Source organism: Trichoplax adhaerens, genomic scaffold (assembly GCF_000150275.1).
Source record: "Trichoplax adhaerens TRIADscaffold_3 genomic scaffold, whole genome shotgun sequence".
NCBI classification, from domain to species: domain Eukaryota; kingdom Metazoa; phylum Placozoa; class Uniplacotomia; order Trichoplacea; family Trichoplacidae; genus Trichoplax; species Trichoplax adhaerens.
In genome coordinates this window covers 8,440,280-8,460,113 of record NW_002060945.1, presented here as the reverse complement: position 1 = coordinate 8,460,113, position 19,834 = coordinate 8,440,280, and the positions used below count along the sequence as shown (strand labels likewise).

General features: G+C 31.8%; 2 protein-coding genes across 2 annotated transcripts; one reads left to right on the top strand and one right to left on the bottom strand.

The window, feature by feature from the left end:
• Positions 1-2,674: 2,674 nt before the first annotated feature.
• Positions 2,675-13,409, top strand: TRIADDRAFT_10225 (uncharacterized protein; the record flags this gene model as incomplete). The annotated part of the gene is made up of 23 exons (XM_002111192.1): positions 2,675-2,784; positions 2,973-3,082; positions 3,201-3,439; positions 4,247-4,500; positions 5,384-5,509; positions 5,676-5,925; positions 6,003-6,262; positions 6,377-6,512; positions 7,931-8,025; positions 8,223-8,309; positions 8,462-8,683; positions 8,980-9,059; positions 9,190-9,579; positions 9,885-9,964; positions 10,154-10,304; positions 10,414-10,644; positions 10,783-10,883; positions 10,982-11,176; positions 11,698-11,853; positions 11,980-12,069; positions 12,609-12,781; positions 12,951-13,056; positions 13,254-13,409. Coding segments are annotated over 23 exons (3,798 nt in total), but the record flags the coding sequence as incomplete, so codon positions are not given.
• Positions 13,410-16,615: 3,206 nt separating this feature from the next.
• On the bottom strand, positions 16,616-17,218 carry TRIADDRAFT_6101 (uncharacterized protein; the record flags this gene model as incomplete). Its single annotated transcript, XM_002110653.1, has 1 exon — positions 16,616-17,218. A coding segment is annotated over one exon (603 nt), but the record flags the coding sequence as incomplete, so codon positions are not given.
• Between the last annotated feature and the right edge of the window lie 2,616 nt (positions 17,219-19,834).

Sequence of the window (19,834 nt, the reverse complement as noted above, 5' to 3'; positions counted from 1 at the left end):
CTTAAACATACGCCTTAAAATATGTTGATGAGCATAGAAAAGCATTGGTGTCGTTTATTAGCAAAGTCTAAGCAAAGATATTTAATTCAGTTGTTGTTTCTTTCTGCCATTGTAAGAGTAAGATATTGGATAATTTTTCGTTATCACTGCCCTAGCTGGTTTTATGTAGAAAGTCTCTACCTCATTGTTAGGCATAGCCGTCCTACAGTAATATCCTCAATATTATCCTCTAAGATTGTACAATACTATTTCAAGTTATCCAGTGTTATAAATCCATTTGATGACAAAGCATAAAAATCCTGTTATGCGTTGTATTTGGCTGTATTACTTAGGCTGGGAAGAGCACAATATCGCATATTGAAATAAACAAGCGGAACATACATAGTAAAATTTAAATCCATTGTAACATGATATTCTCTACCCTTGTCATTTCATGCCCACATGCCCCTATTCTTCATGATACTGGATAACAGGTTTTATTTTATGCAATAACCGCTTGTTCGGTGATATCATCAATAATCACTACTTACTGTATCACATTTCACTTTAGACAGTTTTTATTTATTTAATAGTTAAAGCGGCCACAGTATCATATGATTTGAGTAACTTACAGAGTAAGAATATTAATAACTCGTTCTTTGGATAATATACAGTACAGTACTATCATCATTTAGATAGATTCTCTTGAAAGGAAAAGGTACCATTCAAAAAAATCAATTAGTAATCGATACTATAACCGTGTGTTCTGTCCTCTTATATTTTGTTATTCTTGCCTAAATTTTCCCTTATACTACACATTAAATAATGCCGGTAAAATCTGTCGTCCAGCTTTGCAATTAAAGCCATATTTGAAAACTAATCTAGTATGCTTTTAGTAACAATATGCTAAGATAATTAAAGGCTTTCGTAGCTTCTTTACTACTGTACTGTAATCATCGAATTCCTTCATCACTTCAACTAGAATTTTTGTCTACAAAATAAATGAAATTTAACCAGCAATTCCGCGTTCTAATTTAGAAAAATAACATGATGACCATCTCCTGATATTACTTTGGATTCTAAACGATTATAATCGAATACTTCGGATTGCTCAGTAATTAAAGCGTTGCCATTCTGAAGATTAACTGTCATCATATACTTATTAAAGAAACGAAATATATAGCTACGCTAACTTTGAATTTTAAATCAAGTGTAATAACAATCATCAACTATTATTTTACTGAATAATACTAATCTTGAGATATACCAAAGGAAGCTATCTAATACTTTTTATCGAGGAGGACTGTTTGTAATAATCAGTCATAAAGGTCAACTTCTCAAGCTATGATTGCCAGCAGGTGTACATTGCTAAGAGGTCTTAACATGAGTAAATACCAGCTCATTATATTTAGAAGAATAGCTTTAGGCAATGGATCGTTTAAATTCAAAGGCTACAGCAAATAACGCTATACATTTTCCTCTTTAATTTATACTATGTTTAGTTAAATATAAAGATTAGTTTGTAAGAAGCAAAATGGTTTAGTTAGAAATTAAAAATACTGTCTTACTCGATAAGGCTAGATAGTCTTATCACTTACGTCTTCCATTGCTAATATTAGTATTATCCATTTTGATGTTAGATGTATATGCACCAGATTCATCATTAAAGATGATGTGCTAGCAATCATCTTTGCTAATGTTACGTAATCAAACAGTCAAATCATTAATGTACTATCCTCACGGATTATCATCTCAGCCTGCGTCACGTAATTACCTAAGCAGGAGAGAATGTAAACTTGAGCAAAATTTACACAGCTACAATTTAAGTAAGTAATAACTTAATTAAGATTTCTGCTACATCCAAGAATGGGGTTTAGTGCTGCTTAGTGACTTTTTATCATATGCTTTAGTAGTAAAGGTTATCGCTATTTCGCTTCCTTTATTCGATTAATAACCTCTCACCATCTATAACATTAAATGTAAAAAATTCTCTCAAGAGCGATGTATTTATTTCTCATCATGGCATTACTCAATCTAATGTAATAAGAAAGATTCTCTCTATATCCAATTCAAGGAATTGAAAGCAAAAAAACCATTGGAGCATACATCAATCCATTAAAGATTTACGTAGCAAAAAGTAAATAAACGTAAAGAGGAACATCACGGTTTTAAAATATTAATCAACTAGCTACCATGGATAAATCGAATTTTATCTCTCGTTATGCCTCTTTTTGGTAAGTAATATAGAATTAATTTTGTTTCAATAGCAGTTGTAGAATTATAGCATGTAATTATGGATCTTTATCGCTAAGAAATATTGACGTCTATTAATACTATCTTTGCGTAGATTGAACTCTAGCTACTCTATTTTCTGTGCAGCATAAATTACATAATTTCCGTTTGTCGTTTATATGATACAATAAAGTAAACAGAAACATATCAATTGTTCAAACGATAGTCAGCTTTAAATTTTAATTAGGAACTGAAACCATATTGAAACTTATTTTAATCCTGTGCAGAAGTTTTAAGAAATATTTTGCTTATTATCTGAGTAAAACTATCACAATAATGTTCATAGACTTACTCGATTGTGGAGGATATCAACTTTTAGACCATTTATACATGAATAAATACTACTATAATCATAATGCTTAATATAAAGCCTCAATGTCATTTCTACTTTTAATATCCAAGGTGGCTCAATCCATTATTCAAGTTGGCTGCTAAAAGACGTCTTGAACAGAGCGATTTATTCGATTTATCAAGCGAGGATAAAACACAAGCATTAATCGATAGACTGGACAGGTAAACTAAATATTGCCTTCTTTCAACTTTGTAAAATAAATATAATTAAGGAATTAAATAATTTATGTACTTTCTAAACTCCAACACTAATATGATAAAACTAAATTCGCTTGCTTCCTGTAAGATTTTTAATAAAATATTTACCCTATTACATATGATTTGTTTATCAACTTTGGCAATACGCACAGCTCATGGCAACATGAACTAGAAAAGTGCCAATCTACTAAAGGAAATCCTAGTTTATCCATTACATTGTTTCATTGTTTTGGTCGGAAATTTCTTCTCCTGGCTATACCTTGTTTTATTGTAGTAAGCAATATCAATATACGTACTCTTGGCTGCTTTTGTAGCATAAATGAATCCCATCTGAATCAATTTAATATCTTGTAACATTTTATATACTATATATTAATAAGGTTCCCTTACTATCTTTCAGCAAGCATTGACTATAGCTCAACCCTTATTAATCGGTGGTCTAGTGAATTATTTCACTTCTTCGGTAGCGAGAATGCCTGAATGGCAAGCTTACTTATATGCTGCTGGCCTGTCATGTAGTGCGTTTTTGATAACCATGACAGAACAATCTTACTACTTTGGGGCATTTCGCTACGGAATGCAAGTTAGAGCAGCATTGTCAGCTATCATTTATAATAAGGTAAGTTCTACAATCCCGTTATAAAGAATAGGAATTGATGTCCAGTCATCTATAATGCTTAGCATTCATTACTAATTTTTCACACGCGTAAAACGAGCACACGGAGATTACTTTCATAATCAGTTGCGGTAAATCGTTATTCTACAAGAAAGTTACGTATACATTTTCTACAAGTTCAACTGCATGCTAATCAAGATTGGACAAAGTCAAAGAATGCAATTTCCATCTATACAATATTTTTGGTTTGATAAATAGTATCATAAGATACATTACAATATATCAAAATGTCTAACAACTTAAGCGCTAATTTAATATCAATTAGACTGCAGTAGTACTGAATAGAGGTATGATGAATCAAATAAAAGACTGCGGTAGCAATTTTAACATCACATCAGTGACACGTGAACAAAATTATGCGAAAAGCAATAAGTCATAGACTACAAACATAAATGGTATAACGTTAATGTCATATGAAAAATAACTTATTTTAACATCATGATTTTAGGCAGTAATCGTCACTATAAAATGAAATTTTTTATACTAAGAGCAATAAATAATTCCTTTTAGGAAATGAAGATAATAATATTTTTGATTTGATAGTTGATTTTTTGCTAGTGCAAATAATAGTAATCCTTAGATTATGAGGAAAAATAATCTCCTTTAATATACGATCATTAAGCAATAATCCTTAGTATTATAAAATGCAGTAAACGTCAATTACGTAGCTAATTGAAATTCAGTTACGGAAATGAACATTTAAATTTATGATTTTGATATTCTACTTTTATTTTAACATTCATCCAATAGGCATTAAAAATTAGTAATATTGCATTATCTCAAACAAGTACCGGGAATATCATCAACTTATTAGCCAATGATACTCAAAGATTCAATGATTCGACAATGTATTTGCATTTTATATGGGCAGCACCTTTACAATTAATATGTCTAACAGCTATTCTATGGGTATATATTGGACCTTCCTGTCTGGTTGGTTTAGGCGTATTAGCGTTAATGATAGCATCACAAGCAATCTTTGCTAAGTTTTATATTAAGTTCAGGTAAGCATTTATAAATCAATTTTTATTTATTATTCTTGGATTCATAAAACATGTTAATTGAATGCCCTGCAGCACCTTAAATATTTCTAACCTAATGATATGCGCAAATATAACACTTTCATATCGCACTAAAATTTCTTCCTACTCAGTAATACTTAGAAATTTACGTTTTTCACATCGTACTTTGCAAATACTATGTAGTTCTTTGTTCATAAATAATATGCAATTATAAGATTATAATGCTATAGGCATAGTGAATACATTTATATTTTAGTTACAATTCATAAATTATGGGCTATACGTGTATAAAAAATATCGAGGGTTCAAATGATTTATTTGTGCATGGGGTACAGTAATGTCTTTAGCACTTTATCTTAATTACGTATATTTCGCGTATCCATTAGTAGCAAACAAATGATGATATAGCTATTTTAAACAAACTTTATGCTCTTTCTAATAATTTATTTTCTGCAATAACCACTTAGTCTTTCAATTAAGTAACACAATAACTTTATAGAACAATTCCTAGGAGCCACTGAATACTATTTACGGTACACCTCTTTTCCTATCTGCATAGCTGTAGATCTAGTACGACGGTATATAAAATAGGACAATCGGAAGACATTATCTAAATAACATACTTCAAATTAAGAAAAAAACAGATGTGAAATTTTTCTGACTGAGTGTTAGGAAATAAATCTAATTCAATTATATTTAAATTTTTATTTTCCTGTTAATTTGTGCTGTGATATACATCCACTCTATTAACTTGTAAATAGCCAACGATATTATATTAATTCCATCTTTCAGACCATGTTAAGTTTATATTAACTTAATTATAAAGAAAGCAACGCATAAATGCATCATTTTTTGATTTTAATAGGCAAAGATATTTGAAATTAGCTGATAGAAGAGTAAGGATAATGAATGACATATTATCCAATATCCGTGTTATTAAAATGTACGCATGGGAAAATAGTTTCTCCAATTTAGTCAATTCAACAAGGATGTAAGTATGCTCTTTCATAGCAATATTTAGCTATATTGATATTTGTGATTTCAATTCATGATTGATTTTTATTATAAATCGTAATGCTTCAAAAAGTAATTGAGTACTAAGTAAATACCATAATTTACGATAATCGGGATTACACCTTTAATAAATCAACGTTTAGGCAAGAAGTGTCCAAGATTCGACTGGCTTCGTACATGCAAGCAATCAATTTAGGCATTTTATTGGTTTCAACTAGCGTTATCGCTTTTGCATCTTTATTAACATACGTTGAGCTAGGCAATGCTTTAGATCCTTCCACTGTATTTACAGTATTTTCAGTCTTAAATGCGCTACAAATTACAATTATGGAAGGTATACCTGAATCGATACGTAGTTTTGCTGATCTACGTTTATCATTGAAAAGAATTGAGGTAAAAGGAATAGAATATTTAATAATAGAGCAGATTAAATTCTATCCAGCTGATGTAATCACTTGTTTTTGAAATAGAAATATTTATTATTAGATGAAGTAACCGTTGTCGAAAGTGAAATTCCACGATCTGAATCATTTTATCGGTCGCCACCTTATCGAATTGAAGCAGATAATATCTCAGCTTCATGGAACACTTATGATGAAGTCCTTACCAATGTATCGTTTTCAGTTAAGCCTAAAGAACTTTGTGCTATTGTTGGATCAGTTGGTTGTGGTAAAAGTTCGCTATTAATGGCGATTATGAGAGAGCTGCAGATTACTCGAGGCAGTTTAAAGTAGGATTTTTATTCTACCGATTACAATTAGTGTCTTAAAGAGAGTAAAGAAAACAAATCAACACCTTATAACCGTATATTTAAAGGCCAATTGCTTTTATTTTCATTTTATAGCTGCAATGGAAGTATTGTTTATTTGTCTCAACAGCCATGGATATTTGCGGGTACCGTACGTGAAAACATCTTGTTTGGTCGAGACTATAATCAGGAAAAATATGATCAGGTCATCGAAGTTTGCGCGTTAACTAAGGTGAATTAATCACTTTATATATGAATTTGATTTATCCAAGGAGTTAATTTCATATATCTTACTCTAGTTGTAAAAACTACATGATATTTGTAGCGAGATGCTGTATAAGTTTTTTATCCAGTAGACACATAGACTGTCTATCATATTTATTGCTAGCTTGCGGTTCAAACAGGTCCGGTATCTAGTCAAGTACATGCTAGAAAGTCATACAAAATTAATTTAAATTGCCATTTTATCCATTCTTAAAATTTCAATGACATAGTTATTTCTATAAGTAGGTAAATATGCTGTCACAATTTCACTTCTGCGACAAGGTAACGTACAGTAAAAGTCTATAAGTAGCTACTGACTTAAGCGCCCTTTTACTTAACGTTAAACACATACAGCAAAAGACTGTAAAGATGAAGCTTTTATTAGCAAAGATACATCTACAACTTATTACCACCCTCTCAACTCAAATGTTACCGTTTATATAGGAACCGTCTAATTTGTAAACAACAACAGTATTATTATTAAACCTTACTAGGAGAATCATCTCGAACTAAGATGCTCCTTACATAGCTTTTCTATCAGTAAATATTTTGAATCTCTTACGCATACTTAATCTTAATCTAAGCTCGTAGGTTGTTTAATTTAACTATCATCAACTAGAACTTGAATCATCCTACTGCTATCTATCACACAATAACAATCAATATCAAATATGTAATGAACTATTGCAAACAACATCCACGTTAAGGCATTACTTATCTTACCTAGCTCTACAAATATGGATATTCTCCATACTAGCTACTACTGTACTTATTAAACTATCCTAATGACAAGGCAACACCGTGACATATGCTCATCCAACCAGGATTTGCAAACGTTTAGCAATCAATAAACGTCACTGATATTGCAGATCTAATTATCAAAAAGGATTGGCTGTAATTAATATTGTAAATTCAGTACCATGTACAAAAATATTTTCAAATCCCGATAGCTATGTAATTTATGTATTTTTAAATACATTTGGGAATGGAGATTTTGCATGTTCTTTCCTCTAGATTTTAATATATAGGACAGCCAATGATGTAGTAACGTCCGAAAGAAGCTGTTAGTCTTAATTTTTATCGAAATATAGCTTTCTGCAGTAAATTAAATGTCTTAAAAATCCAAAAATTGACCCAGACTACAATACCGGCCATTTTAGAATGCAACGTTTTAATAGCGATTTTAATTTTTAATTTGAAGACTGAATATCATTGTGTTTACTTTAAGCCAAAACTTAGTGTCTGTAAATTTCAGTGTTCATCTTCCAGTACAATCTTTAGTACATCGCAACCACTGTTATCAATATTTTAAAATGATATAAGTTTATGATACACCTTATGTATTTAATCCATAATTGAAGGTTAAATTCAATTTTAATCCGATAGGACTTACTAAGATTAAGTGATGGCGATCTTACTTTCGTTGGCGAACGCGGAGTTCATCTGAGTGGTGGTCAGCGGGCCAGGGTTAGCCTAGCAAGGTAACTGAAATACTATTCAAAATATGATCAATAATTTATATTTTATAGATTTTTACACTGAGCTAAGTACAATTTGTAATCCGATTTAATTTTACAGTATCCAATGATTTACTAAATCATATAGCTGCCGCTATTAATGATACATATTTTATCTTCAGCTTAAGAAATATTTAAATCTTTCCTTTTAAAATATATAGAGCTGTCTATTCCGAAGCTGATATTTATATCTTTGATGATCCATTAAGTGCAGTCGATCCATATGTTGCAAAGCATATATACGAAAAGTAAGTAGTCAATCTAGGTTTATTGTACAAATATACAACTGGCTTATAGACCGAGCAACCTTGCAATTAACTGAGACATATGCGTATACATAAGCTCATTATCTTCTGTGATATGTCGAACAGTGAGAAGTAATATTGATTTTCTTCTATAGGTGTATTCGCCGATACTTATACAATCGATGTCGTATATTAGTAACCCATCAAGTTCAGCTATTAAATCGAGCTGATAAAATTATTGTCATCAGTAATGGTACTATTGCCGCCATGGGTTCCTATAAATCTCTTCTGCAAAGTAGTCGCAATTTTGTTGAGTTGTTACCTCCGTCGGATGAAGATAGTAATAATAAATGTGCCGAAAGTGATGGATATGACAGGTAATTTATTTCATGATAAATAAACTAGACTACTTGTTTGATAAATTTGCACTTGTTTATAGCTTTCAAATGTTCTAGTAGAAGTTTTTAGCGCTCTACGAAAGTAATTTTTTTATTGATCAATTAAATTATTCCTTCGTCTTTAATCATTAAATTATGATAAGGCAGTTCTAGAATAAGATTACTTATTTAGCTAATCATCCACAATCTCTCATTCTCAGTAAAGATTGTCTTAAATAATGTACCTTGAAATATAAAATCTAATCAATCTCTTTTTTCTCACTAAATAGCGACAGCAACAGCTATCTTGGCGTTACAAAAAGTTATTCTAGCTTGTCTATTGCATCAGCAAGTATGATTTTTAATGCAGATGTAAGTTACAATATGGAATGATAGAAATTTTATTTGGACGCTAAACCTTATTCTTAGGACTGAATAAACTACTTTGGAAATGATTAACTGATATAGCTACTATTTCTACTAATTTATACAGATGATGGAGGAAGAGATGGACCAAGAGGAAAGGCAGGAAGGAAGTGTCACTATGAAGACCTATATACAGTATTTTGTATCTGGCTTAGGGGTTTTTGTATTCATTCTTTTTATCCTCCTCTGTGTCATAAGTCAAGCTACTGCTATTTTTACGGATTGGTGGCTAGCTAGATGGTCTGATAGCTTTTCTAATGGCAGTTACAATGATTCTTACTTATATGGTATTAGTAAAGACACAACAATTAGTATCTATGGCGTCTTGGTTGTTGTTAGCACATTACTATCCATATCTAGATCCGTTATGATTGCTGCAATGGCTGTTAATGCGTCAAAGAGTCTTCATAATCAAATGTTTAGTTCTGTAATAAAAACGCTGGTATATTTCTTCGATACTAATCCATTAGGTAAGGTGTTAAATAGCAATCATTTCGTCAATATCATATCTGTATTATAAATACTTTCATAAATTATAGTACTACAGAATAAAATTGATCTCTTTTTGGATTTTTAACCTAATATTAAATTCGTGCATATTATGTCTGTATAATAAATATTTTCATAAATTGTAATACTACAAGATAAAATTGATCTCTTTTTGAATTTTTAACCTAACATTGAATTCATAGATATAATATCTGTATAGTAAATATTTTCATAAATCGAAATACTGCAAGATAAAACGATTTCTTTTTAAATTTTTAACCTACAGGCAGAACTCTTAATCGATTTTCTAAAGATCTTAGCTTGATGGACGATAAGATTCCCTTCTCACTATTGCATCTAATCCAGGTAAAAAGATGATTACGAACTACATTTAATAGTTATTGCTTTGAACATTCGTAAAAGAATTGATTTTTACCACTTTTATGACTGATAATTTTGTCTTGGTACTATCGTTTATTGCGATCTTACATTCTATAAATGATGAAAATAAAGATTTGAAGTATAACTACTATTTTATATTGTTCATGATTTCAGTCTGGGCTTTATTGTGCTGGGGTAGTAATTTTAAGTGCGGTAGTTAATCCTTGGATTCTTATACCTGCTTTGTTAATCCTGGTTCTATTTATATTCGTGAGACGATTTTATTTACACATGTCTCGTGATATTAAACGTATCGAAGCAGTCAGTAAGTTCCTTTTTCTCTACTTATATTTCTTTCGTATTTAAATATAGATAAATGACTTTTATTCGCTCTTTACTAATAGTAATTACTATCTTTAAATGCATCACCATAGATAATAGTCCAATTTATTCACATCTATCATCAACTCTAAACGGCCTTATAACCGTGCGAGCTTATAATAAAGAAGAGGATTTCAAGGAGACTTTCGTCAAATATCAAGATGCACATTCACAAGCTTGGATTATCTTTATCGCCTCATTACGATGGAACGCATTCCATCTAGATCTCTTGTGTGATATTTTTATAACATGCACCGCCTTTGCTGCGCTATTAACTTCTAGAAGTCAAGGTATTATTATCATCGATTCATATCTATAATCCTCAAAGAATACCTAGATAGATATAAATGTACATAAACTCCAGATTTAATAATAAAGAAATCAACTTTATTTACTTCTTATCGGAAAATATTTACTGATAGATGTCGATCCAGGCGCAATTGGTCTTTCCCTAAGTTATTCTATTCTACTGCTTGGAAATTTTCAATGGGCAGTTCGTCAAAGCGCTGAATTAGAGAATCAGGTCAGTTTCAAAGTAAAAATTCTTTACGGTTATTATACTAGTAGATGAGTTTTTATTGAATTATCCTTACAGACTGTTTTTGAACTGTTAATGACTAGATGACATCAGTAGAAAGAGTTAAAGAATATTCGCAATTACCACCAGAAGCTCCATTGCGAACACATAACGATCCGTCGCCGAATGTCTGGCCCTCTAAAGGAGTGATTCGTTTTCGGAATTTACACTATAGTCATCATGAAGATTTACCGTTTGTGTTGAAGAGAATCAACTGTAAGATTTATCCAAGTGAAAAGGTAACAATGCGAATGCTAGAGTATCACAGTGCGAGGTTGATAGATCAAGAATCTTCAAAACTTTAGAAAATTAAGATTTATTGAACAAAACCTCGTTTAAGAAGGTACAACGTAATCAATTAGCTGAGGACCTCTAACGAGAAAGAACTATCTTACTGTAATAAACTACTCGCTTATATACTTTTCCGCGTTTACAGTCTTAGCGCCTTACTTACTACACACTTCAGTATTAGCATCTCAAATACAGGATAGTTTACACCTTTCATGTGAAGCTCTAGTGTGACCACTATAGCGCTCCTCTTTAAAAGGATTACTGTTACTAAGCTAGCTATATTTAATACTTAAGCCTCTATCGAGAATATCTATCACATGTTGAACGCAATAACTACGGTAGACATTACTAAATATATCATCAACTTAGAATACAATATTACACTTTCTTACACACGGTAAAAATGTATGTTTGATTTTATAGAATTCATGTAGAGTTTATTTAGTAAGTAAAACTTATTACTTTAAAGATTGGGATTGTTGGAAGGACTGGAGCTGGAAAATCTTCATTTATGGCTTCACTATTTCGGTTAGCAGAGCCGGATGGAAAAATTTTTATCGATGGTGTCGATATTTCAAAATTAGGATTACATTCCTTGCGTTCACAAATTTCTGTCATCCCTCAGGTAGGAGACTATGCAATGATTGTGCCGTATTGAACTATTTGCTTAATTAGAGCCTTGGACTTTCTTATAAGAGATTCTATATCACAATATTATTGATTATGATTGATAACTCGATTTATAAATTAGGAACCAGTCCTTTTTATTGGATCGATTAGGCAAAACTTAGATCCATTTCATGAACATACTGATAACGAGATATGGGATGCTCTACAGGAGGTAAGCTAACTTTTCAATATTGCTTATGTGAGAGTCAGCGAGATAAATTAATTTACCGAGCGAGGACGATTTCAATCGCTTACTAGTCTATTTTATAGTATAAATCTTGACTATAATAGGATATTTAGAGTATAGGTATTTGCATATAGCCATTACTTCAGACCTAAATTTGAAATATCAAATTTCATGAAATCTTTCAACTAGTACCTTATTGACTATGAATTGAAATAGAACTTGGCAAATTCATAGTCGCGATTTATTTTAAACACTTTACGATCTAAATTCTCGAATAGCGTAACCGTACCAATTCATCCCCTTCTCCAGCTTTTTGATAGCAAGTTAACAATATTCTACTTCAATATCGCAGTTATAGTAATGTTAAAGATAGCAATATCTACAGGTAATCTTTATTGATTAGTTTTTGGTGTGCTGAGACTGATGCTGTTAAAATATGATCTAGAATATTACCCATCATGGATAGAAACGGTCAAAGTAGCAATCTGAAAAGCTTTCATCTTTGCCTTTATTACAAATTATAGGTCCATTTAAGTAGTTATATCACGGAATTATCTGAGCAGTTAGATACCGAAGTCGCTGAATCTGGTACTAACTTTAGCGTAGGTCAGAAACAACTTATTTGCCTAGCTCGTGCCCTACTAAGAAGGAATAAAATCCTTATAATAGACGAAGCTACAGCCAATGTTGATTTTAAGTAGGTCTTAACAAGCAAACTCTGTTTAAATTTTTGAGCTTATTTCTACTACCGAATATCGAATCTAGCCAAATAGTCTTGTCACTCGTAGAGACAAGTTCGCAGATGCGTCACGTATAGGATAAATTCTGAATTTTTTTGGATAATAAAAATATTTGTACGATTCTAGGACTGATACTATAATCCAACAATCTATCCGTGATAAATTCCAGGAATGTACCGTCTTAACGATTGCTCATCGACTTAATACGATTATTGATTCTGATCGAGTCATGGTAAGTAAAAATGAATTCATATTACCAATAAAGTTTACTGTAGTCGATTCCAGTTATACTTGTAACAGAACGAATACAGTATGTAGAAGGTATCAATTGTTTTTAAGTAATGATAACTATTACGATCATGGCGTAATACTGTTAAATTTTCTTGGAATTATGATAATAATATCCTGGTTTTATCGCCATTCTTGTAGGTCTTAAATGAAGGACTTTTAGTCGAGATGGACACTCCATACAATTTATTACAAGATGAGAATAGCTTTTTCTATCGTATGGTAAGGAATACTGGCCCAACTGAATTTGGACGACTGCATGATATGGCTCGAGATGCCCTACTTACCAAAAGAAATCGGTCTTGGTCGGATATAAGTAGTGAGACGGATTCGGGAATGGAAACTCCCCTAAGTAATTATGAAGGCAATTCAGACTCGAACGATGATACTGCCGGAATGTCGGGACCTAATGTAGTCATCATTAAAATTGAAAATGTGGATAACGAAGTAACGATCGAGAATATCCAAGAGAATGAAATTACTTCGGCAAGTCAAGAAAATATTAATAGCTTCGATAGTACAGATGCAAATGAATCCCGTGCCGGGCATTTAAATAGCATTAAAAAATTAATTCTACCAAAGCTTGGATCACCTCGAGATCGAACCCGTTCACAACCTAGCTTTCAAAATCCAAGTAATAGCGAAAATCATAAGATTAAAAGGCGATATCGTAGCGTATCTCAGCCAATGCCTTATTATTATTCTTCATCACCTCCAACTTCGGATGCTGAAGACAATGACTATGATGATGTTGCATTCCGCGAAAGTCACCGTAGCTGGCAAGGAAAATTGCACTATAGACAGGAGGATAGAATGTCGAATTCGGAGAGTAAGCAGAATTTAATACAACCTACTATCTCTACAATTTCACTAGGAATAGATAATGCCGGCTATCATAGTGATGAAGAGGGTGATTCTGGATTGAAATCAAAAATGTCGGAAGGTAACTCAAAGAATCAACTTGGTCTTACTGCACAGTCTTCAAAGAATGATTCTATTAAAGTATCTATAGAAACAGCAGAGAATAAACCAGAAGCCAATTATGATAATATGGCTGAAATTCTCTACAGCGCAGATAAAGAGAAAAGTAATAATTCTTTGCTGTCATTACCCACCCGTAATAGCTTTAAATTTGGGAGAAGAAAGGACACAAATTCTAGCCAAGAAGCTAAATCATTAGAGGGTAATGAATCTGAATATTTTGTGTAATTAATTCTATTTGTCTCTTCCCCTAGCAAATATAACAGATTAAATAGATGCACGTTATACTCTTACTCTTTTTCATGGTTAACAATTTATTATCATAACCTTATTGATTTAATATATATTACTTCTAAAGTAATTGAATATAATATAGCCATACACTCACCGAAGAAAAATGGCACTAAAAATCAAGCAACAAAATATTAACGTTATTCACTATCTTCAAATGATTGCTAAGTTCACAATTTTTATAGACGCTCTTATTTTATTCCATGATGAACAAACTCTTTAACAAAGAGTCTTGTATCCTATAAATTATTGAGCACTTATTTTCTCTATATAGTAATCATTTTCCGGTAGCTATTTTAACCTAAACTTATCCTATTCATCGCTCAATTTCCATTCTTGACGTTTTATTTGCTGTGTATTTTTGAACTTTCCTCTGTAAGAAGAATTCACTTGTTTAATTATTGTTATTCTATGATCGATTTCTTCAACTCAAGCTTATTATTATCATTATTATGCCGTTCAAAATCAATGTTTAATATGTTGATTTCTACGATTCTTATTATTCTAAGTGATACATCATAGACTTGAGTTTGTCTTCGCTTGTATAGATTTAAATCGTGCAGGGGCTTAAATTAATTTGTATTAGTATAAGTTATCACTTTATCAAATTTTGGCATCTTCCCATTTTTTACTATTGCCACCGGTTACATTTGAAAAATTGGTTGTAATTCATTCTTTCAGACTAGAACTAAATATTGTTGATAGCAAATGGAATAATGTCTGTTAATTAGTTCAATTTATAATTCATGATAATAATGAAGTACTCAACAGTTGGATGTGGAAACATTCTCTCCATATGTTGAACATTATCCAGTTCATGAATAATAACTAGTTCGTGCTTGTTACTTAAAGAAATGGTCATATCGCATGGTATAAAAACAAGCTTTTAATAATTACACTCGATTAATTTTCATCTGACATACAATTTTGGCCGTATTATGAAATTATGAAATTATGATGAATTTTGCTGTGCAATATTGATCGATACTAGACTAAAATGACTGTAGCCTTTTTATAACTTGCGTACTGTTTCTAGCTCCCCCGAATTTTATTATCGCGGAGGGATTTATGTTGTGCTGTACAGTGTGCAGTAACAGGAAAAATAATTCTAATCAATTGATTTCTATAGCTTGCTTTCTCTCTAACTATTTAAGGTTATTCTGTTGTTATAGTTAGGTATAGGGTGTTCTTTTCACATAATTGACTCCTGTATATCGTATTTGTTGATGGCAACGATATAAAAATAATGAAATAGATCTTCAATTATTTTAATATGGCGAGGCTATCTGCAGTATATGAGACCATACATTACCTATCGAGCTAGCTACAGGTCTCTGATGAAACTATATTAACAAAATCGGCTCGCAAAGTTCAGTTTAGAAAGATCCTTAGTGATAATATGAAGCGATGCAAAATAGATAAAATAAGTTTCTTCATTCTCAAACATACTAACTTGAATATGTGTAGTTTAAATTCTCCGTATGCGTTTACATTAAAGTGCCCGGATTAACTATCCTGTTTTTTGTTGCTAAGTAAAATGATTTCAGATTGCTCATTTCGTCTTTTATTTTTTGTAGATTTTCTATTAATATATATTATAATCCAAATGATCATATCATTTATGATTTGTAACAGCATAGTAATATGAAATATCGACAAATATTTCACCCTCTTCTAATTATCAGTCCACTGATCATGATTGATACCAATTATTTCGAATTCCTTTGTACTAGTTATAAAAATCTTTGCAGCAGTTGTTACCCTTTTCTATTCGACATTGAATAAGACTAACCATTTCTACTATGTATTAAAATCTATTTAGAATCACGTCTCATCATTAAATAGATGCTTAGAGAAATCCTTACAATATATCAGTAGGAGATGGCATTGTAATATAAGAGAATTTCCGCTACCATTTTATTGTCAAATTACAATTCAAATCGTAGAAAAGCACACAATATATATATATAACATAACATAGGTTACGGCCAAAACCCGAAGTTGGCCAATACGCGTATTGCCCGGTAATAGCGCGTTATGATTAGAAAATAATCTCATTGACAGAAATAATTATCTGTTTTCGACTTATGTATTTCCTTCTTGTCTGTGATATCTTATTACTTGCCTAAGTCTTGATAAAATTCTTAACATTAGGTGTCCCAATCAATTTAAATATTTTCATAACTAGTAGTAGCTTGTTGACTAGATAGAACTTTTTGTGTTTTCTTTCGATAAATTATAATCTGTAGGAATAAAGTGGTATTACACACTGCATCAATCAAGAAATTTGCTAGAAGAATAAGACTATCTGTCTCCAATAGTGTTGTATAAATTCTGCCAATAGAGCCTAGACATTCCAAACCTATAGTTAATTTCGACAAGACGCCAGTATGACCATGATGAAAATTGACAAATACTTGAATAGCTTTGCTAATTTGCGCAGTTGGTATGGTAACCACTGCTAACATCGTTAATTTATCTTGACTCAGATAGCCCATAGTTAGGTAAATTATCGATGCAGCATGTAGTAACAGAAATGTTAAAAGATACGTGAAATTTCTAGTATAATAAAAGTAAAAGATGATAATGATTGCATATTGAACTGATAAAGTCATCGATTCACCCCAGGTACTAAATGGATACTGCATTGCGATATTGAAACTCATACTAATAGTAATTCCAATTAAGGCCAATAATAACGAAAGCAAGCTAATGCCTGTCACTGTTTTAGCGCTGTAGATTTTATGCAATTGGGGCAATTTAACAACAGCAGAGCCAACAACAATGGCGTAACCAATTGCTTTGCTCAACAGAAATCCAACACAACGTAAATCTTTATATTGGATATGAATACAATGACGCAAATCCATAATTGAGTAGAACATAGTGTAGTCGAACATCATTTAGCTATGATTATGCTTGAAAATGTTTAATACTTGTGAAATAATGATTCAATATTAATAAATACCGCTAGACGTGATGTGAATAATTGGTATTTCCTAGATTACCGTTAGTGGCTTTTCAACAAGATTGAGATCATACTCTACAGCGATTAATAATAGTATAAAAATTTTTAAGTTTAGAAATTGCTCCTCAACTTTTGGAATAATTCTGTAGATATAGTAACACTTTGAAGTGGAGATTTTCGATTGAAATTTTTGATCGAATAGATAGACACCTACCTATCGATTGCTGGCAATTGATTGATTAGTTGTGTAGTTGGTGTTATATTATATGCATAGCATTCCATCGATACCTCTGTGAAAATCATAATGTAATCTTACTCTTATTGCCAATACATTTTCTTCAATTTTCGGTGTTGTAGAGTCTATTAGATATTAATTATTAATTGTGTACGATTCGTATGATATTAAACGTATATTGTAATTTCCTTCGTTATCGCTATTTCTAAGGGGCTAGCCAAGGGAATATTCATTGAAAGGGCTTATAAATACTGTTTAGTTCTTTTAACCAGTCGATTCATGTGTTTTAAGTAGTAAGAGTTTTCAGTTGATTGTTCATTGAAGATACGAGTATCTATCGTATTGTAGCTACATCAAGTGCAGTCTACCGCCAAGAAAATATTTAAAAGAAACTTAGTCGTAATGATATGCTCCGGATGTGTTCAAAAGGACTCTTAATTGACCGAGTTAGTTTAAGCAGTGTGAACATTTATTTTAATGGGTAGTTGAAACAACTTATTCCAATATGCCTATTTCAGGTGATCCTGCCGCTACCTCTATTGTAATTGCATTTGCCAAGAGTTTGCTTTATACCGTTGTAGTTTGATGATGGTCATCCATTTCAGAATGATGTTAACCCTAGTCAATGTGATGGTAGAGATGAAAGTCAGTATTTTAGGTTCATTTTTTCGAAGAATTGAGTCATGATCAGATCTCTACTAAATATATTCATTCAATTAATTTGTAACATTTTATATTCATTAAATAATTCATTCAGAAGAAGAAAATCAGATACGTATCATAGTATAGCATCGTAATAATCCAGAAAGCAAGAAAGCGAAAAATGACCGTAAGTAATGGTTGGAGACTTAAATCTTACTGATTGGTCTCTAATCTAGATTCAGTATTGATATCATGATTCAATACTTTTACTCCTATGGTTCAATGGTAATTAGAATGTCTAGTAGTAGAAATTTTACCAGTTTAATTCACTCTAGTCTATATCAGTGGCAGCTGAAATTGTGTAGAAACCGTCTCGTTGTATACCCTACCGTAGCAAACTTCTATCGGATGACTCACCATGTACAGCACTAGTTTTAATCAATAGTTAGCAGATTTAGCAAAGAAGAAAGGAAGGAATCGCGGCTGAACTTAACGGATGGATTAGCCTAGAAGAATCAGATGAAATATCTTGATTATCTGAATATTTCAAAATCTCAGCAGGCGTGCAAGAAAAAATCCACTCGATACAGTATGTTTGAGCCTTCGGTGCAAAGTAAGTTTGCTCATAGTATTATCTTGTCTATGTATACTAGATGCACCCATGGTCTTATTGTGCTACATTTTTCTGCTTTAATTAATTATGCAACTATAGTGTCATAGTTGTCATAATGGACTTTTAATGTATGCTAATTGGTATATATTAAACTGTGGACAACATGCTGTAGTAAAGCCTCTCGTGAGGGCCTTATCATGGGATATCAAAATAAGACATGCACACATTAGTTGCAGTACTACGGCAGTCCAATACCCTCTATTACCTAAGTGAGATATCGTGATAGCAAGGAAAATTACCATAGCGAACGGCACTATTGATTTAATCTAGCAATGCAAATGATATTTCTAGTTTTCTACGCTATTAGACCATTGTATCTTGCCCTAGGGGAATTTTGTAGAAGTTTAAAGTAGACTAGCTAATGCCGCGAAAATTTTTTTACTGTCTAACTGTTGCGATTAAATACAATTTGTTGAAGAGTTTTACAAGATTTTCAGAGCGATAAATGCTATATTCAAGTTCATAAATATTATAATGTAGTAACAGTGATAAGTCATGTACTACACAAGAATTCTACAGAAGCTTCAAAACGTGGCAGTGCTTTATCATAGTGTTTTTTGAGGAATGGTTTTTACTCACGACTCACCAATCACAAGATGTTCACCAGCTTGCTTAAGTACCCTACAGGCAATATTAAGTTTAGCTCATATTACCATTCATTTCACTCATCGGTACATTTCTAAAACTCTACGTAGATATTAACAATTAATTAGTGTTCAAAATTTGATTCGATATGGTCATATCTTAGTACTATAGAATTCCATGACTTCCAGCATAGACCAGAGACGTCTTCGATCGGATCTTAGTCTGGAAGTTCTAAGTTTGCTATAGTAGGTTCTAATAAGAACCATATACATTAGACATTGTCTCATTCAAGATTCTATTCTCCTATCAGTAACGATTAAAGACTTAGTAGAAAGAAATTATCAGTG